At 48.9% G+C, this 19297-nt stretch overlaps 7 protein-coding genes across 7 annotated transcripts; 5 read left to right on the top strand and 2 right to left on the bottom strand.

The window, feature by feature from the left end:
• The first annotated feature begins 777 nt into the window (after positions 1 to 777).
• On the top strand, positions 778 to 1895 carry FOBCDRAFT_217170 (uncharacterized protein). The gene has a single exon (XM_031175738.3). The coding sequence runs from the start codon at positions 983 to 985 to the stop codon at positions 1403 to 1405; it is 423 nt and encodes a 140-aa protein (XP_031046871.2). The 5' UTR covers positions 778 to 982; the 3' UTR covers positions 1406 to 1895.
• Positions 1896 to 2628: 733 nt separating this feature from the next.
• FOBCDRAFT_198332 (uncharacterized protein) lies at positions 2629 to 3141 on the bottom strand (the record flags this gene model as incomplete). Its single annotated transcript, XM_054703744.2, has 1 exon — positions 2629 to 3141. One exon carries the CDS (start codon positions 3139 to 3141, stop codon positions 2629 to 2631), a length of 513 nt encoding a protein of 170 aa, XP_054559719.2.
• Positions 3142 to 4323: 1182 nt separating this feature from the next.
• On the top strand, positions 4324 to 4737 carry FOBCDRAFT_258149 (uncharacterized protein; the record flags this gene model as incomplete). The annotated part of the gene is made up of 1 exon (XM_059611216.1): positions 4324 to 4737. The coding sequence occupies one exon, from the start codon at positions 4324 to 4326 to the stop codon at positions 4735 to 4737; it is 414 nt and encodes a 137-aa protein (XP_059466926.1).
• A 4645-nt stretch (positions 4738 to 9382) lies between these two features.
• Positions 9383 to 12421, top strand: FOBCDRAFT_20399 (armadillo-type protein). The gene is made up of 4 exons (XM_031175734.3): positions 9383 to 9708; positions 9773 to 11040; positions 11089 to 11644; positions 11694 to 12421. The coding sequence occupies exons 1-4, from the start codon at positions 9594 to 9596 to the stop codon at positions 12023 to 12025; spliced, it is 2271 nt and encodes a 756-aa protein (XP_031046867.2). The 5' UTR covers positions 9383 to 9593; the 3' UTR covers positions 12026 to 12421.
• Positions 12422 to 12684: 263 nt separating this feature from the next.
• FOBCDRAFT_217161 (uncharacterized protein) lies at positions 12685 to 14573 on the top strand. Its single transcript, XM_031175731.3, has 3 exons — positions 12685 to 13635; positions 13689 to 13919; positions 13971 to 14573. Exons 1-3 carry the CDS (start codon positions 13003 to 13005, stop codon positions 14247 to 14249), a joined length of 1143 nt encoding a protein of 380 aa, XP_031046864.2. The 5' UTR covers positions 12685 to 13002; the 3' UTR covers positions 14250 to 14573.
• A 96-nt stretch (positions 14574 to 14669) lies between these two features.
• FOBCDRAFT_217157 (Nnf1-domain-containing protein) lies at positions 14670 to 15781 on the top strand. Its single transcript, XM_031175730.3, has 3 exons — positions 14670 to 15067; positions 15120 to 15238; positions 15289 to 15781. Exons 1-3 carry the CDS (start codon positions 14738 to 14740, stop codon positions 15596 to 15598), a joined length of 759 nt encoding a protein of 252 aa, XP_031046863.2. The 5' UTR covers positions 14670 to 14737; the 3' UTR covers positions 15599 to 15781.
• Positions 15782 to 16320: 539 nt separating this feature from the next.
• FOBCDRAFT_198326 (uncharacterized protein) lies at positions 16321 to 17550 on the bottom strand (the record flags this gene model as incomplete). Its single annotated transcript, XM_031175728.3, has 2 exons — positions 16321 to 17008; positions 17060 to 17550. 2 exons carry the CDS (start codon positions 17548 to 17550, stop codon positions 16321 to 16323), a joined length of 1179 nt encoding a protein of 392 aa, XP_031046861.3.
• Positions 17551 to 19297: the final 1747 nt, after the last annotated feature.

Genomic DNA, 19297 nt, shown 5'->3' with positions numbered 1-19297 from the left:
TTTAGCATATAAGTCATTTAGCATATAAAGCGATTAGCATGCGAAGATGTGTTGCATTTAAGGATTCATAACGTTTAGCGTATAAAATAGTATTTAGCATGTAAGATAAAGTATACCCTCTCAGTCCAAGTCAACGCAACATATACATACCTTAACTCATCGATCAAACAGCTTTTCAAAGTTAAATCTACTTACCGAGTCCAGAAGCAGCCTAAATCGACATGTTTTTCCCGCTTTGACTTTGTCAAACGCGAGGCTTCAACGTCAGCCCAGGTCCTGAAACACCTCGGGAAATGAATGACGGCACTTGCATGCACAGGAAGAGAAAATACACCAAGAGGAAGAATTAGACCACGAAAGTTAGGATGCGCCGGTTAGTCTCATCTAGATGAGGTCATGACCGAATAGAGCCTTGGTCGACGTAACGAAGCGTGTATACCAGTTTCTCGTAAGTTCCCTAGGTCTTACAGGATTTGGCGTATACTCCTCTTTGAGGCTGATTCTGTTGGTGAAGGATTCGGGAGGATCAGAAGGTTAATTGTGATTGTCACACATACATACAGAAGCTAGGTACATAAAATAACGGCAAATGGCAGTAAATGGATCCTTAGTTGATCTTCGACCAGGGAAAAAGAAGAGGAAAGGACGGGGACCGTTTCATCAGCCGGTGACGCTTACCCATTTTTTGTTTGTTCTGTCTGGTCTGTTGCTGTTGAAGTATATTTTAAGGAGCCGGATCCCTTGTTCCTCGTGTAATTCAATTCAATTCAATGCTTTACCTTGCCTTATTTAGGTATCTATTTATGCCTCGTGTCCTGCCTTGTCCTCCCGTTCAGTGCCTCTATTTTCTATTCTTCTCTTCCAAGTGATTCACGAACAAGCACACTTGTTCACTTACAGCCTCAACATATATCCTCTTCGCCTTGCCTACAACTCCTCCACCAAATCCATCTACCCCTATCAAAACCAAGGACAACTCAACATGCGTTTCTTCGCCGTCGCAGCTCTCCTGAGCGTCGCCGTCGCTGCGCCAGCCTACGACAAGGCCGATGGCACATGCTGCTGCTGCGATATCTCCAAGCCCGCCACAGTCTGTAAGAAGGACGTCAAGCCCGAAGACTGCTTCTGCGCCGCCGTCGTGTGTCCCGCCGGTGCCCCCACTATCTGGGCCACCTCTACTACTTCTCCTGCAACTACCACCACAGCCGCTCCCGTTAAGCGCGAGGAAAAGACACCCGCTCCTGCTGGACCTCCTTGCTGTTGCTGCGACCCGTCAAAGAATGCCATCGTCTGTACCGTGCGTGCCGAAGGAGAGGATAACTCGTGTATTTGTCCTATGGTGATGTGTCCCGCTGATGCATCGACCTTGACTGTTTATTCGACTCCCAAGGAGACGGGCAAATAAGGAATACACTTGAAAAGATGTTGTTCTTCACTTGAAGCTGCAACTTGTTGTTCAACTCTTCGCTTCTTGGTGTACATCCCTAGGGTTTCGGTTTTGATTTCAGTTGACATAGCAAAACATGGAGGAGCACCAGAATGGATCAAGTATGAGTATCCCGAGAGAATCCTGCAAGATAACTGAACATTATCAATCAATAGCATGCTTCTTTGTCTCCCATTGAAAGTGGTCTCGAATCCTGATGCTGTCCGGTGCTCCCGGATCAATGCTGTAAAGAAATCCTGACACTCTCTTCGACCCAGACTGAACAAAAGATAGTTAAGCCTAAAGAACTATCTTAACTAAACCATTAGCCCAATGTTCTCTGACTTAGCAGCCGTTCAACTCAACGTCAAGGGGTAGTGTAAGCTGGCGAGACGGACGGCCAATCAGAAGCTCTACACGCCAAAGACATTCGATGTAAGAGGTAATCAAAGGAATGCGGATCTACAGGATTACGATCCGGTCATATGCCTTGCCAACCTCCCTTCAATCAGCCTCTGAGCCAGTCTACAAAACATCACAAAGACTTATTTGTGGGTCACTATAGTTACTCAAAATTGTTAGGATAAGAAATTATACACTATCGACTACAGATAGATATAGTTAGTTGCTACTCCAAAGTGCTCCGTGTCGTATCCCAAGACTCAACCCCACGGAAAATAAGAAATTGTTTTACTCTAAGTAAAAGTGTTTTGCTTCGGCCCATGTTACCCATCAACTGCCAGAGTGATCCAAGGCCTCTCCACGGGGTGCATCACTGCCACCCCTCTCCGCCTCATGTTTTTAATCCATTCATTAAACCCTCTTTTTCCTAGGACCTTGGACCATGGCAGCTTGTTTTTGACTGTTCAAGTCGGTTGACGGGAAAAGTGAGGGATCTATATGCAAAAGTATGATGGGGGAGGGGCGACCACTTGATGGGTAGCAATGCGAAAATTAGACCGCAGCGTAAACGGGTATATATATAGTAACGGGTCATGAATAGTGCCGTTGACTCTCCGATTGCAATGGCAAGGTCGAGCCATGGTAGGCGGGTTAGTTCGCTAATTTTTGGTGGGAAGAAAAGTCCCAAAATGAAGAATCGTATTCAAAGCTTTGTCGTGACAAGGTCGTCCAGACGGCTCTTAAGATGCATCGCCGGCGACGAACGAAAGGAAAGGGAAGCGTCAAGGAGAGGCATCTCTTTATTGGAATTGAGTACGGTCCTTCTCCTTGAGGCCGCCAATTTGGTCCATGTCGATGGAGTAGAACTGGCCCTTTGCTTCCTTCTCGTAGGCGGGCAGTTGCTCCTCGTTCATGGGCTCCAGACCGACGGTTGAGTTATCACCAACGCGGACGACGAGCACACGACCGCTCTGCTGTCGGCCTTGCTCATCCTTCTCATCGGGGAAGGTGATGTGAATCTCGGGAACGTTATCGGGGGAGTAAGGAGGAGAGTTGGGGTTGGCAAGCATAGGACGGCCGTCCTGGTTGACGACGAAGACGCTGGAGCGGCCGTTATGTGTTGTCTCGATGGTGAGGCCGCGGTGGTTGGTGAATCGCTTGCTGTTGCTGTCGTAGTAAGAAGGCAGACCATCCTCCTCAGACTGGATGGTTTGCTGCTTCTGACGACGAGCGCGGCGGAACAGGAAAAGGATGGCGACCAGAATGAGGCCGAGGAAGACAAGGCCGAGGAGGCCAAGCATGAGGTTGATCATGTTGTCGTTTGAGCCATCAGAATCGGCAGGCATGTCAGATCGGGTAACGAGGTTCAAAATAGAAGGCATCGTGAAATAGAGTTTGTGTGGTTGAATGTTACGTAGGTGTAGCAACGGATTTTGAGTTCGTAATAACGATGAGTGCTCCGAGTAGAGAGAACGAATGTAAAGCCAGCAACGTCTATTCATCATCATGTTAGCAAGCCATCATCTCATGGTCATGGCCGAAATGCCACCCGGCGAGAGCGATCGAGCCTGTCTGTGGCGGTTGTCAAGTGCATAGTCATCGGCAACGCAGCCTCCAATATTTGCAGCCAACTGCCATTCCGCATCAAGGCCGGAAGAGCCCATCTAGACTCCAAAGTAGACTTGTGTTGGAGGATTGGCCAATTCGAAGCCATGGCGATCCCACCAATTCAATGCATGCCATGACGTGTTGCAGAATGACAACCCAAACAGACGACTCGATATAATAGAGGTGGCAGGTGGAGGGTCAGATGGGACAGGACAACGTACGCCAGGGAGAAGATATCGCCAATAGTTCGTCACTGAATGCCTGGCGAGTACCGAAAACCGAGGTGGTTGGTGATGGGCCTAAGATAGTGGGTAGAACGAAGGGAGAGAGGGGGGTTGGAAAGACCGGACGGAAATCAGCTGAAAGAGTGAAGCTGAAGATCCAAAAAGCGATTGAGAACAAGATGTATTGGGAGCGAAAAAACGATGCCGTCGACGATATTCACAAACTTGGCCCGCGAGGATTGGGTTGGGAAAGAGAAAGAAACAACCACAACAGCAGAGGGAGAGGGTTTTTGGCTTGGAGCCTGTCCTGAGCTACACTTGATCACGACAGGGGCCCCTGCCCCGGAAATGAGACTTGGGGCCAGGTGCTGTCCATGGTAGGGGCCGCTAGGCGCTCAGAGAAGCTAGACAGCCACTAGGGACCACTGTTTCCATGGTCCTCTCAGGGGCACAGTCACTGCAATTGGCCACTAAACCACCTGTCGTAGTGTGCTGGGCCACCTTCCTTTCCAAAGGACGTGCGGTCACCGCAGTTTGGTTGGTTAGACCATCCAATAAGAACTCTGCTAAGGCCCCGCTTCCAGCATTTAATTCGGCTTCTTTAACAGGAGATGTGACCTGTTGGCTCCAGGTTCATCCTCTTGCTCCTCGGTGATGCTGACCATGACCAGCGGGCCCTTGAAATTCTTCAACTTGGCTCTTCTAGTGACTGGATACTCGCTGGGATTCGCTGTACTCGACACCCACATGTTCCCTGTAGCCGCCCGGTTCATTGGTCGAGGCCGTTGTCCTCCCCCTGCCAAGCCAGGCCTGGAAGTTCTTTTCCTCAATGAAGGGCAGACGACAACAAAGAACTGGCTCTGTCTGGTGACCTTATCGATAAAGAGAAGCAAGGAGCCGAATGCCTCTTCTGCTCCTGGATTGGACTGGACTCTTTGTGCTCATCTAAACGATGCTGAAAAGAGCCTAGAATTTCACGCGAGTGTGGCAAGCGATGGATCCATCGTTTTGGACGCCAATGCAAGGTACGAACGGTTATCACGCACAAAAGGGACAAGCCCAAGCCCCCAATCCTAAGCTAACCCAGTGCCACGACGCTTGCAATGATGGAGCGAGACGCCTCAACCGAATGCGCGTGATGAGTTTGTTGGAACAACGCATAGCCACTCTTCTTTCGTAGTCTTCCTTCAATGAATACGGGCATATAAGCAACACAGCACACGCGTTCATGCTTCTATTTACAGTAAGACGATCGCAAAAGGCAATCGGCCGAGCTCTGCATCCATTTGCAAGCCATATCCATGCTCGGGGGAAACGGCCGGGCACGCAATCGATTGTTCCTTGCATTTCGTTTCTTCTGGCCGCTTGTCCGCCTTCATTTTGGTAGGCCCTCTGAAGTGGCACCGGTATCTGTGCTTTTAGCAGCGATACCTGATTTGATCAGGAGACATATAGCTCTCCTTTCTCCTTCTCGTGCACTTGTCATTTACCTTGAGCTTCGACTGGGGTTTGGGGTTGAGGATAGTTGCAATGACTTTGGCTCCGTTCGAGTGTCCTGCCAGGCTGGTAGACAGAAACATACCCTGGTGTCTCTCAATGTTTTCAACACACCATACCAGATGTTTGTTTGCCAAGGGAAACTGTCACAGAAAACGGTTGCGTGACATACTACGTATATCCCTCACGTAAAGATGTAGGCTCGTTGTAGTTCATTTGCAGTCTTGCGACAAGACATTTAACAAACACAAGCACAGTCATAAGGACGCGCGGTCAATCGATCAAATAGCCTCATCTCTTGCACTATTAGCATGTTTACTATAGTTGTCTTGAGATTGGATTTTCCCGAAGTTTCGGAGATGTAGCTCCCTCGGCTTTGTCTTTCTATTTCGTCCAACAACCACCAACCTAAGGTAGGGAAGTAAATATCATTTGTTTATCTCGCTTGATTAGTCACCTCGCCAGTGTTATTTCTTCGGCAGGCAACACCATGCACAACATATAATGGTGCTCCAGGGTACAGAGAGTTGCATGCTACAATACAGTTGCCAGGGTCAAGTACATGAAATACAGATGGACAAAATCTACAATTATCTTTTTTCAAGCACACCGTTGTCCAGCCATACCAAAACAGGTGTCTCTGTGCATCGAATGATGGCCCCTTGGCCATGGTAACCGGAAATTTAGTCCTCAGATCTGACAACAACGCTTTGACGCATGAACACCTCGACTATGTCCGAAGCCTGTGAACATTGTATTTTCAACAGCCTCATGCGAGAGTGATCGTTGCTGGGTCAGAAGAGCAGCATACTCTGAGCCGCTATTATCGGGTTCATGGAATGCAATATCGAGATCCTCTAAGCACAGGGTGAAACATTTCTGCACCACAACAAACAAAGGGACTGGTCACGATTCACGATGTCAGGCCAAGAATAGCACAAAATGTCTTTACTAGATTCCACATGAGCTCATTTAACTACTGAGAGGGATAGCCTGTGAGCCGGTATTTTTCGTGGTGGGAATTTTTGCCCGTTGAAGAGTTGCTAAAAGTCTATGCAATATGTGCCATGGGCGAAGTAATCATCCCAGAAGTTTTAGACAGCATTAGTGACTATGCGAAGCTCTAAAGACTTATAATCTCAATATAGTATAGTTAATGGTCGGAATCATCATTGTTAAGCGGAGTTTGTGCAGTTTCTGGGTCATTCCCAGCTTGGGAAGTTTCATTCTGAGAATCTTGGAATACTATCAGATGCATATGCACGAAGAGCTTTCTCAAGTTCACGGAATCGAATCGACTATAAAAGTGCTTGTTGCCAGGATACTACGCTCGCGTTTCGCTTGGTATCTAACCTGAGGCGTTTGCTCGATTGGGCTGGAGCTGGATAACTTGAGGGCGAGACAGCAATGTTCGACCAGTACCAGTGGATTTCACCAGACAACGTGATGCTGAACCTCTGGATGAGCGAAAGTAGGAAGCACAGGTACAGTCACAGAGCTTGAGTCACCAGTCACTTGCCGTGGTTGAGAGGAGTATCAGCAAAACGGACCCAGCCAGACGCCGACTCGCCGGAGACTATGATACTCCCTTTGAACGTATTTGAACCGAAAATTATGTAAAGGGCATTTCGGCTCCATGGCTATTGGATGCCAATTTTGATAGAACCAACTATCGTTCTTATTCGTGTACTTGCATCTATCTTGAGAACACATACCCTACGCATGCTCAGGCCCTTGGTGAGTCTATGCGTCATACAAAAGGTGCGTTGTTGTCGAAACTTGAGATGACTTGTGAAACCACATGGTTGAGTGACACGCGCCGAAAAACAAGAGGCCACAAATCCAGAAGGAGTTACGAATATGAACTCTCCTGTTGACACAGAAGCCTCATCAAAGTCAAACTCTCAGAGCTTCCTCCCTGATTAGGATTTGATTATGCGGGTGATTTGCGAGCTAAACTACATCGGGGTTAGTATAACGGGTTGAAGGACGATCTTGGTCTAGCCCTCAGGGGCCGCCCGAGCGCCCGTCTTGGCTTTCCTTGTGAGGCTTTAAGCCATGGGACAGTAATCTCGAAAGTTGAAGATATCGAGGTAAATAGCAACATTTTCGTGATGATCATATGGTCATCTTGTTAGCCAGTCAACACACGAAAGGAAAAGCCCACCGAGGAGGTTGACCAACTGAAATACTGGACTTATTGGATGAGGAAAAGTTTCGCCGTTGGACCCCACCTTTCAACCAAAGTATCTCAGCTCTGAGTCGCAAGTCACGATCCATCTTGATGTCACTCGCGTGCAAAAGCACAGTTCGTGCGACCGTCGGGAGATGCGAGGCCTCCTCATTGTGCCATGTAGCGAGGTAATACAGAGATATGAGAACAGCTAGAAAAACTCTGGAGCAGTCCCTGTGGGTTGCAGCCCGGCCTCTGGTTCAACAATGAACAAAGGAGGCTGTCACAACGGTGAGTTGGTCGGCGGAGTGATAGATAGACTGAGAGGCATCAGTGCGTGGGTTACTGGAGGCAAAAAACTTGATGTCTTAGCTGTGCAATCATGATTTGGCTTACACAAGATACACCGACTACAGAAAGAATGGCGTTATGGGACTGGAGGGTTGTCGGCTGAGTGGTGACAATTTCATACGCCGACAATTGGGAAGCAGATATCCAGGCTGTCAACCGGCAACAATAAAGAGCCCTTCATTTCCCCTCTTTTGACAAACTATTTCTATCTCCTGAATCGACTATCGGTACCTATCGAGGGGTTCTGAATTTCATCAACCTCCCTGATCCACCTCGAGCAATACGATCCCTCCCTGCACCAAGGAAGACCCTTGTCAGCAGCCCTCATTAAGCATATCCGTCCTCCCCTCTTTCTGATACAGCAAAAGGCGGAGAGCCAGCCAGAGCCAGAGCCAGACACGCACATCATTCCTCTGCTCGCAAGGCAAAGCAAGGCAAGACACGACAAGACAAGACAAGACAGTCAGGCAGCACAAGCAACTCATCCCCCTCCCTCCCTTTGCTAGGAGCCCTGAATAGGAGCACCAAAAAGGCCAAAAGTCCTACCAACTTTACTCTGTTTGGGGCCCGCACATTCCGACGCCGGCGTGCAACCTCACATTGATTTAGTTTGCCCTTGTTTCCTTTCACTGGTTCACGGGAGACTGCATTTCATGTAAAACCGCTCTACACCCGCTTGCTTCGAGCTGTCGCTTGCCACATCTTCTTTGTCCAAACCGACTTGAGCTCGAACCTATAGGTACCTACCTACCTTACTCACTGTCTAACCTTGGGCCTGAGCTCGGGGTTTCTTCAGCAAATCCTGGACCAACACATTTTCTAATACTTTAATTTACCATTCTCCTGTCAAAACTTTTTTTGCCTACCCCTTGTTATACGCGGGACATGCTCGCAAATATCACCAACAAAAACAATTAATCCGGGAGTGGGAGGGATCTCACTTATATCTACTCACTACCTTGTCTATATTTCCTTGGACTTTTCTCAACAACAATCAACTTTCTGGGCCGTCTATTTTTTCTTATTAAATATTCACCTCGACGACAATACCTAGTCACATCCAAGACGAACCGTCACATATCAATACCCATCCATACCTACGATTGCCACGGCTGTCACTTTCACGTACCAAGGACTCGTGGACCCCTACAAAGATCATCCATTGTCGCCCCTGGCCCCATTAGTCTACATAATCAACCCTCCATACCTATTCCTCGCTTTCTAGGATCCTGGAACATTCCTAAACATATTCCACACAAACAATCAACAGCCTTCATACGGCCTGGGCATAAGTACAACAACAACAACAAACAGTATTATATTCGAATATCTGTTACTATCACTACATTGAGACATAATGACCAACCACCAGACTGGCTCGGTAAGTTGACTGATTTCTATTGCTATCTTATCGTCGACCACCAATCCCTCTACACCTTTCTTGGTCTGCCCCCAAACCATTCAGGGCCCTTGTTTTTTTTTTAAGGTGCTTGCCCCCATGGCCCACGTTCCAGGGAGTGCGACGTCAGAGATGGATGCTCGTGTGTCTCGACTTGTCCCAAATGCGTCAGATTCAAACTACGAATAGCTAGCGCACGTCGGGATTCGCTGCCGCTGGCACCTTGCACCTTGCCTTGCCTACCATTAGGTGCCTTATAACATCCGCAACACAAAAAATTGATCCCCCATAATCTGTCTTGTCTTGTCTCGTCTCGTCTACCTTGCCTTAACCTACCCCATGCATTCGATACCAAACCGACCAAGCCCTGCCCGGACAAAACACACATTCTTTTAACATCAACATCAACTTCCATATCCAGACCCAATCGATTTATTCTTTTCTCGATTCATGCTTATATATCTATCATCTCAATAGCGACGTCAACCCGCCAGGCCTATCAATTCCAACACCATGGCCACGGGAGCCTTTGATCAATCGCAACGGCAGCCCATGCATTCCCAGACCAACAACAGCACAAATGCCACGGCATGGGATACTTTGCACACCCGTAGCTTGTTCGCAAATGGTATGTGAATATTGCCTTTTCCACCCAATCTATTCCATTGTGCGTATACTCACACTTATCAAAGAGAATGGCGAGCGACGCGGATCCAATGCATTCAACGTACCCACCACCTCCGCCTTCTGGGGAACAACACCTCTCGCAACACGATCGCCCAGTACATCGCCGAGTAGGATGGTACAAGACCACATCCCCAACAGCGACCTAGGGAATGACCAAAGCTTAGCGGGACACTTCTCTCAAATGGGCATTTCGAAAGAAAGGAGCACTGCTATGTACGGCAACGCATTTCGCTACGACTCAGATCCTTTCAATGGCTTCGGCCGGGCACAGGACCGCCGCTCCAACTCCTCACGACATTCTCAATCTTCACCCTCCTACCGTGCTACCCATACTGCAAGCAAATCGACACAGTCCCAGCAACAATTTCCCAACCACATGAGTCAAGGCAGCAACCACCAGGCTCTCAATCAAAAAGCATTTAATCATAATAACAGCCAGAGTCTGGATGCAACATCCTTCAACCTTCTGGGAAACATGCCCGGTGTATTTGCTTTCGACCCTAATTGCCAGCCCTGGAACAACGACGCTAGCGGACAACGTGTCAACGGCAACAGCCTGGATCTGAGTTCTGAAATGATGAATGCACAAGCCTCCACGATGCACCGAGGTTCCATCGACCGCCTCTCGAACCTCACAGAGCAAGGACCCAACCCCAGAGCGAACCCGCAAATTTGGAGTCAAGTGTATTCTGCTCGACCAGTGGATCAAGGGCTCCGCATAACGAACCAAGTCAACCAACTGGCAGCACAGTCTATGCCCTACTATGGTCACCAGCTGGCGATGTTCTCTGAACCCAACGCTCCGTACGCCCTCGGACTTGACCAGTACCCTCAGCGCTATCACCAGCTGGCGCACAACAATTCTGGGTATGGAGCACCATACCCCTATCATAGCCAGAACAATGGCCCTGGGCCCAAGATCTACAAAAACCAATGGGTGAAAGACTTCTGTGGACGGTTAACGAAAAGGTCTGGTCCTCAACCAGAGCTTTGTGAAGCCTATGGCCACATGGTCGATGCCAGTGGAGAACAGGAGTCGTCACGGTGGCTTCAAACGAAGCTGGCCGTTGCAACCAATGAAGAGAAGACTCGAATCTTGCTAGAGATAGCAGATGATGCTCGCACCGTGATGATCTGCTCTTTTGGCAACTACGTAATGCAGAATTTGATCGAATATACAGGGCAGGGAGAGAAATATCACATTCTTCAGCAAATGAAAGGCCACGTCAACGATCTAGCACGGAACAAACACGGTTGCCGTGTGGTCCAGAAGGTACGCACTATCATTTCGTGTTGATCTTCAGACTTCTAATTTAAGCAGGCCATAGAGCACTTCCTTGTCGAGCAAAATCTCGAACTTGTCCAGGAGATCCGACCACATCTACTTGATTTGATGAAGCACGAGACTGGAAACCATGTTATCCAGAAGTTCGTCCAAGAGCTCCCTTCAGCACATCTCAACTCTTTTGTTGGGGTTGCTGAAGAACACGCCCTGGAACTCAGCCAGGATTCGCATGGATGCCGGGTTATTCAACGACTCCTGGAGGTGTGCCAGGAGGAGGACATCAGAAAGGTCTTGGATCCGCTTTACCCATCGATGGAGATGCTTGCCACAAACCAATTCGGCAACTATGTCGTTCAGGCTATCATCGAGCACCGACCCGGCAATGACAGGGATCGAATTGTTGAGATGGTTATCAACAAACTGTTATACTTCTCCAAGAACAAGATTTCGTCCAATGTAGTCGAGAAATGCATCGCCTTTGGCTCGGATGAACAACGAACACAAATCCGCGAACAACTTTGTACTGTCAGTGCGAGCGGGAAGGACACTTTGTTTGAGCTGATCAACGACCAGTTTGCAAACTATGTTATTAGTAAGTGGTCTCTCTGTTTATCCATGCGAAGATGGCTGACACAAGGTAGAAAGCCTAGTTCACAACACCAAGGGTCCCGGACAGCAGCAGCTGGCACAAAAGATCCATACGCACCTTGAAACGATGAAGAAGAGCGCACCCCTCCCAAAGCCATCACACAGTTTGAGCCAAGTAGTGGAGAAGATCTTGATTGTCGACAATATGGCCATCAATCTCAAAATCGAAGTTGACTCGGCTGAACCAACTCCAATGTTGACCAATGAAACAAATAGCCCTCAAAGCGATGGGCTACCAAGTGCCAACGGAAGTGCCATTGGAGTCCCATCTGCCGGCATCAAGAACCCGGAGGTGGCTGTTCACGTCCATAACGATGAGGCGTAAACGGCCAATCAACGATTGACAGCGGCAGCGGACTCACCCACATGCATGCATGCAAGCAAGCAAGCAAGCAAGCAAGCAAAGAGAGAATCTTACTTCATACCTTGTATTACACATAGATTTGGATGTCTTGGTTAATAAGAGACAAACCTCACCGCGGAAAGCCCTCCGTAGAGGTGAACATACGGACAAAAGAACAAGGCAGGCACTTGATCATAGGAATTATGCCATCACGAGGTACAGACAGTGCACTTAATACAATGAGGTGCCGCTTGGAGTTTGGTAGGATGATGGGTGTTTTGTATTTGTTACTGGGTTTATTCATGTCTTGCAGCTTGTTTGGTTTCTGGGATAGTAAATGAAAGAACATGACAGCGTTACAATCTTACTGACGGTCTCCCTTGATGAAGAGGAGGTGGGTTGGAATGAAAAGGGGAAAAGGAGACGATTCTTATGAGGCGTTGTCGAAGTACCCTGGATTTATGAACAGATCGTGTGTCTCATATTAGCCCTAGCGAAGCCAAGACAGGGCCATAGCTAAGGTACCTTACTTATTTCTGTAGATTGATTATTTAATCAGAAAATAAGTCTCATAAGTACATATCTATTGGACCCCTGCGGCTATGAACGGCAATTCGCAAACAAGCTACTGAGCACTAAACCAGTTCTGGAGAAATGACATATGAGGGCGAGATCCATTGGAGGCCAAGTCATTTAAGCAGGTACGCACGCCGATTGCCGGTTCCTCTCCGACAGGACCCTCTGTATCTTTAGTACTATACTTCCTCAACATGCTACATCTCTTAGACCGCACCATATCAAAACTCAACAAACACTTCCTTAACACGACGAGATTATTCTAGAGAGACCCTTATTTCCATGATCGAATTACTTGGAACTCGTTAGCCATCGCTAGTTCCACGCCCCAAATCCATCCCTACTCACTCCTTTTCTATCCGCGGGGTCATCTTTTGCCCACCATGGCGGCCGCTGCTCGGTTGACCTTCTTAAGCCCGCAGGTTCTGCGAGGCCTACGTGCGACGCCCCGATCTGCCGCTGGCTTTGCTCGACATAGAGGTACTTTCGCGCGCAGGAGAGGAAAAGCTGTTGAGCCTCAACCCCTAAGGGCAGATACGACCGCCAAGCTTAATGCCTCGCACCCACTCACTAGCGAAACTCCTACTCGTCCCGAGCCCGAGAGCAGCACGACACAAGAGTCGGTACAGGCGACGCCAGATAAGTCAGTGTCGACGAACGAGGCTGCTGCATCGACGAGCAGTAAGCAACAACCTAAGGAGAACGAGACATCGAAGGAGGAACAACAAGCCAGAACAGCCCGGGAAGAGGCAAAACAGAGCGGTCCCCTTGAAGCAGTACTGCATATAGAACCACCAGAAACAACCAAGAAGACGACGACGACAAGACCAGGGCCGGCCATGTGCCCACCGCCCTACGTCCACCATTTCGATACCTACTCGCTCGTGAAGCAATTACAAGAAGGGGGCTATACACAGGAGCAAGCCACAACATCAATGAAGGCGATTCGAACGTTGCTTGCAGAGAATCTCGACATAGCGCAGTCAACTCTTGTCAGCAAGAGCGATGTGGAAAATGTGAGGTCTTGGTTGATGGAGGCCTAAGCAACATTGGCTAACAGCTTCCTCAGGAAACATACCTTTTCACAGCGGCTTGTTCAGAGTTGAGCACTGAGATTAAGAATAACCGACGGCTTGAAGAAGAGCAGCTACGACAACAGCGAACACACCTACAGCACGAGGTCGACATCTTGACGCAATCACTCAACCAGGAGGTTCATACACTTAATGACAATGTTCGAGGTTCATTTAACGATCGCAAAATGGCTGTCAGAGAAGAACAGAAAAGCGTCGAGAGCTCTGTAAGGATCCTTTCCGATATCGGCAAGATTTGGTGACTGACAGTATCACAGATTCAACAAATAAATTACAAGATCAGCATTGTTCTCAGTAGCGATGCTAAATCAGAAATCGAGGCAGTTAGATGGATTCTTATCCGTCGCTCTGTTCTAGGAATACTGTTCATGGCTGTTTTGACGCTTGGTACACTTCGATATGCCACATATGTTAGCCATGAACGACAAAAAGAAGCAGATCGTATCAAGAAAGAAGAGGAAGAGAAGCGAAGAAACGGCGGAAAGCAGGATCGCGCTACGGATGCTGATGCAATTGCAATTCTGGCTGCCAACTAAGCACGGATAGACATTCGAAGAGGAGGAGGAGGAGGGGGACAACATCAACAACATACAGACGAACGAACACTTTTCCCTTGGGATTTTTAATCGATACCCTATAGATTTTCTACTTGGAACTACAACACGGTGTTGTAACAGACAAAAGGCTGCGTCATGAGGACTTGTGTAAGTTTCATGAGCTGATGAGCCTTGGTTATGATGGGCTAGGCATGGATGGATACACATCGTACATACAAACACGACATACAATTGGCTTTGACAAGCTTGTTTTCATAGACGTATATAGACATTCTGAATATTTAAGACTAGATTGACTCTGTATTTCCTTTATGTGTAATTGGTTACGTTCTGGAATTACAGTGATCATGATTGACCACGTGCGATAAGAGGTATGTATAGCACTTTACCCCACGCGCCGCTTTATCAGTCGCGTCTCCTAACCACCAAGACCAAACATCTCCAACATCAGTACCATATTTATCGTCATGGCGCCCGATCCGCAACCCGAACAATCCGCGCAAGCCGAAGCAGCCCAAGAAACAACTCAATCTCAATCACAAGAACCAGAACAACAACCAGAATCAGAACAAGACCCTCCCGCATCACCACCCCTCCCTCAGCGACACACAGCCGTTACGCCTGGTCCCCGCGCCGCGCGTCTACAAGAACTCTACGCGCGATCGCTAAAGAAGACGCTGGGGAAGATTGGATGGGACAATGTCGCCGGCTGCTACCCTACGGTTGCGAAGAGGGCGGAGGGTGTGTTGAGGCAGGTTCAGGGACAAATGGTTGATAAGCTTGGCGAGAAGTGCGAGGTGTGACACAACGAAGCGGTAAATAAGGACAATGCTAATAGGAGATGGACAGAAAGAGTTTGATAATATTATGGTGTCGAGACAGGTCGTTCCTAAGCTCAATGACTTAGAGAGCCTTATTAGCGATGCCTCCCGCCGACGCGCCGAGTCAACAACAGAAGAACCAACACCGTAAGTTCCCTTCTCACTACTATAATCGCCATCCACTAACAGATATACAGTCCTCATCTTCTGCCCCCATCAGCAATCCTCGCCGCGCATCTCACACCCGCCCTCACAGCGCACCAGTCGCAGCTCAATGCTCGCCTACAAACGACACAATCGCAAAACGCTCTGTTGTACGATGAAGTTCGTCGTCAAAGAGAAGAAATTCGTACACTTCTTGATGCCCTCGAAGCTGTCGTCGCCGATGTCCAGGGCGCAAATGACGCGCTGCGCCCGGTTATGGACGATGTTGCTGCTGAGACGAGACAGGGCATAGCAGCCGTTGACGCTGCCAATGGTGGTGGGGAACAAGGAGCGTCATCATGAGCATGAACGACGAAAAAGATGCATATAGGTGGCAGAAAAGCTGAACGTATGCTGTGGTCATCCAATGGACCCGGGAGTAATGGGCGTTATTATACCAATGTTTTGTCTTGTATAACAGCATTTACGAAGCAACGTTCACAGTTAATCAAGCATTTAGTTGCAATGACATCTTTCAAAATGTTTCTTTCAATGTCTTCTATGTACAGGCATCGCAATCCATGCAAACGTGTATGAATTGCTGATATGGAAAAGCAGCCATGGCCACTCATGCTGAAAACCAAATGGCCGAGGGCGCGACTCACCACAACCCATGCCGTGTAGCGTCCTCAAATGTAGAAAGCACGAGGATCTAAGCAAACAATAAATGAAATGCAAACTCCGTTCCATGATCGTAAGCCCCTGTCATCATCGGCTGATGCATCCGCAGCCTTCCATGCGCCAGATATGCAGAGAAAATATGTACTGCTAAGAAAGTAAGAGAGGAGGAGAAGAATATCTAGCTCCGTATGTGGCAAAATATGATAGATGATCTAGTTTGTGTCGTAGAATGAACCCATGATAGGTTAAATGTGTGTCATCTTGAAGGGGATGTGACTGGTCGCGGTGGTGTTTGTCGTAAGAGAATAGTCGTCGACTCCAGTGAGTATGTGTATGTAGTAATGATGAGATAGATCATAGGTGATATAGTGGTGGCAGGAGGGTGTGTCCGTTTGGCCAAGAACTCAGATAAGTCTGTTTTCGGTATGAACCGTTTGCCAAGCCCCAAAGTAGTCGATCTCACCATAGGCAGGCGGGAGGACCCTGACCATTCGGCCTGTCGTCCAATCAACATAGAACTTCTTGCCCTTGCTGATGATGTATGGTGTTTTGCGGGGACTTCTAAAGAGTAGATTGCTGTAACAGAGCTTGGCATACAGCAAGTCATGGGCACTCGACCACTGATGTTCTGGTATCCATTTTCCATCGACAGGGTCAATACCCATATTGTTGTATGACGTTGTGCTGAGACGACGGGCAAGGTCTATTCGCGGAGGGGGTTCAACCACTTCTTCTTCATCTCCTTCAACCTCAATTTCAGGTTCTAGCCTGGTTTGAGATTCTGGAGCTAGTCGCAAAGGTGGCGCTGATGGACGAGGCTCATTTGTTGTCGCAGAGACTTCTTCAGATCCTCCTTCAATGCCCAGTTCTGACAAGTCAATAGCTGTAGCCGTTGGCGTTTGGCCATGGAACCAACGAATTCGTTGTATTCGAGGAATAGACATATCACGCGGGAAATCTCGGTCTTCCAGAGGCAGAGCAATATCGATAGCTGCGAATAGACCTTCGAGCCATTTGTTGAATGTACTCAGCTCGATACAGCATAGGAGAAACTGGTCTGTCTCTGCTCGAATACGGATGGTATATCGCCTCCTGAATCTTGTTAATAACACAAATCCTACGCCTCGAATTTTGGTAGCTTACTTCGTATAGTCAGCGGCAATACCGACATCCGCATACAAGAGGCTATATGTCTTCTCGAGCTTGCCCCTCTTCACCCATGGAGGGTTATCTGGGTCGACCGATGGCCCGTCACTGCGTGTTCTACCCCAACTCCATGCTTTCTTGGTTCCATATATGCTAAGCGCTGTTCCATTCAAACAGACGTGAACGGGATACCATTGGCGATCCTCGGCCCTCTTTATCAAGTTTTCGATTTCGTGTTTCTTGTCAAATACACCCTCCAGTAATATTGAGTTCTTATAGTCGGGTAGGTTTTCTTTTCCTGTATCTGGATGAAGCTGAGTTTCGCCGCCCCCACCAGTCGTGAGTTCGTTCCCCTTCTCCAAACGATCCCCATCATGGGAGATATTCGACGTTGTCGGCGGCGGATCTCGCTCTGGCTGGTACGGAGGCGGCTGGGAGGGTCGGCGCGGACTTGTCATGACACGCTGGTAGTAGAGGTCCTCCTCCATCGATACACGCCGCCTGAGGGGCGGCGACGTAGGAGCGGTCGTGGATGATACATCGTCCTCGGCCGTGGCCCTGCGTAGGTCCATTGGAGGGAGATGGGACTTATATGAAGTCGGAGAGGGCCCCACGACCGGCCGATACGGAACGGAAAAGGCTCACAGGGTGACTCTGTCGTCTGGGGGCGTGAACCTCAACGAGCATTGGCCATAGGAGTCTCCATAGAGGACGGTAAACTGAGGAGGTTGATCATTCCGACCCGCTGAGGTTGTGTGGAGAGGTTTGGAAGAAGAAACTGGAGCGAGCCAACAGAAGTCGTAGGTGAGAGGATTAGAACAGTCAGCACGGATCCACGAAGAGAAGCATCTGTCGTGGAAGAAGGTCGCACGCAGGGGTTCGTAAGTTTGAGGAGGGAATCGTGGATCGAAGGGGGGTGTGAGTCGAGCTGGAAGACGGGGTTCAACGGGATGCTGGTAGGGCCCAAACCAGGCGTGCCTCCGTCCAGCTTCGATGGGGTATGGAAGAGGAATGGAAATGCGGCGGCTCTTTTGCTCGGGGTGACTAGGATCGATGGTAAGGTCAGGGAAACGGTGACCAAACCAGAGCAGCCAGACCAGAGCAAAGCGACGTCAGCCGTTTCAAAAGGGCCCACGTTGAACCGAGCTTTGAGGAGGATTCAGATGAGAGAGTGGAGCGGCAGCCGGAAGTCGTAGAAACGTGAGGGTGTGGGAATGGTATTGGGGAGCGTGGACCAAAACGCTGGCACAGGCTCAGGCTCAGAGTGGCGAGATGAGGCTGCTGGCGCGCTGTTGCAGTGGACGCTACCGTATTGTTTCGAGAAAAGCGATTTCGCCTAAATCGAGCAAGTCAGGACAATCACATTTGGGATCTGATGCGACAGAGTCTTGATTGGCCTTTTGTCTCGGCCGGGTTGTGGGATGCGCGGATGTGATGCGATCCGCACTTTTGAAGAGCGCATCAAAGTGCAGCAGCGTTTACTGTACTAAATGCGCCGAATTTCCGCGCTGACTGCCGATCTCGCCTGTGCTAGTGGATATCTTTTTCAGATTTGGTGTAGGGCTCTGTATCTTTGTCCTGAAGGTGCTATTGTTGATCTCGAGTATGTCGTGATGATGAAGAGTGCAAGATGTCGTTGGTGGTGCCAAGTCCAGGGTTCTCCTCTTCCTTCCAAGGCCTGGTTGTCGACTCGATTCGATTCCGCAGGAGCTGGGCAGTGAGATTGTACTGTAGGTAGGTAAGGTAACTGAACCTAGTAGATGTCGGGGAAAGAGCACCCTGATCGTTAAAAGACCCCCGGTCCCGGGAAAGCACGACACATGGCATGGCTTGCTTGACCTGTTCTGTGCCTGCGCCTGCCTGGTGGTGGACTGTCAGTGGCAGCCGCATGTTGCAGGTTCAAAAGGACCACCTTCCCGCCAAAAGGTCCCGCGCGAACTAGGGTCTCACAAGCCCACACTCACAGAAAGAACCGCACGAGGAAGTTGCAGCACACGGCCCCACCTTCCCTCGCTAGTCCCGGACGGGGAGGTCACAAAAGGGTGACGGATAACCGGCACAGGACTTGCCTGAGAGAGTTTCTCTCCACTGCCAATGGAAGCTCTGCTACGTAGTATGAATTTTAACCTTGAATTATATGTTTGTCGATATGATAATCACCCAACCCTCTTTAGGCGATTATGTATAGTCCTCACATTTTGCTACAAGGCCAATTGCCGTTCCAACATCCAAAAA

The sequence above is a fragment of the Fusarium oxysporum genome, chromosome III (assembly GCF_013085055.1).
Source record: "Fusarium oxysporum Fo47 chromosome III, complete sequence".
Lineage (NCBI taxonomy): Eukaryota > Fungi > Ascomycota > Sordariomycetes > Hypocreales > Nectriaceae > Fusarium > Fusarium oxysporum.
This window is presented reverse-complemented; position numbering and strand designations above follow the sequence as displayed.

What these genes read in the sequence shown, in the direction of transcription:
- FOBCDRAFT_217157 (XM_031175730.3), top strand. Translation starts at nt 14,738, where the DNA reads ATGGCGCCCGATCCGCAACCCGAACAATCCGCGCAAGCCGAAGCAGCC. An exon ending in AGCTTGGCGAGAAGTGCGAG is followed by an intron (nt 15,068 to 15,119) that starts GTGTGACACAAC and finishes GGAGATGGACAG; the next exon opens with AAAGAGTTTGATAATATTAT. An exon ending in ACAACAGAAGAACCAACACC is followed by an intron (nt 15,239 to 15,288) that starts GTAAGTTCCCTT and finishes ACAGATATACAG; the next exon opens with TCCTCATCTTCTGCCCCCAT.
- FOBCDRAFT_217170 (XM_031175738.3), top strand. Translation starts at nt 983, where the DNA reads ATGCGTTTCTTCGCCGTCGCAGCTCTCCTGAGCGTCGCCGTCGCTGCG.
- FOBCDRAFT_20399 (XM_031175734.3), top strand. Translation starts at nt 9,594, where the DNA reads ATGGCCACGGGAGCCTTTGATCAATCGCAACGGCAGCCCATGCATTCC. An exon ending in GTTGCCGTGTGGTCCAGAAG is followed by an intron (nt 11,041 to 11,088) that starts GTACGCACTATC and finishes TAATTTAAGCAG; the next exon opens with GCCATAGAGCACTTCCTTGT. An exon ending in GTTTGCAAACTATGTTATTA is followed by an intron (nt 11,645 to 11,693) that starts GTAAGTGGTCTC and finishes GACACAAGGTAG; the next exon opens with AAAGCCTAGTTCACAACACC.
- FOBCDRAFT_217161 (XM_031175731.3), top strand. Translation starts at nt 13,003, where the DNA reads ATGGCGGCCGCTGCTCGGTTGACCTTCTTAAGCCCGCAGGTTCTGCGA. An exon ending in GCAAGAGCGATGTGGAAAAT is followed by an intron (nt 13,636 to 13,688) that starts GTGAGGTCTTGG and finishes CAGCTTCCTCAG; the next exon opens with GAAACATACCTTTTCACAGC. An exon ending in AGAAAAGCGTCGAGAGCTCT is followed by an intron (nt 13,920 to 13,970) that starts GTAAGGATCCTT and finishes ACAGTATCACAG; the next exon opens with ATTCAACAAATAAATTACAA.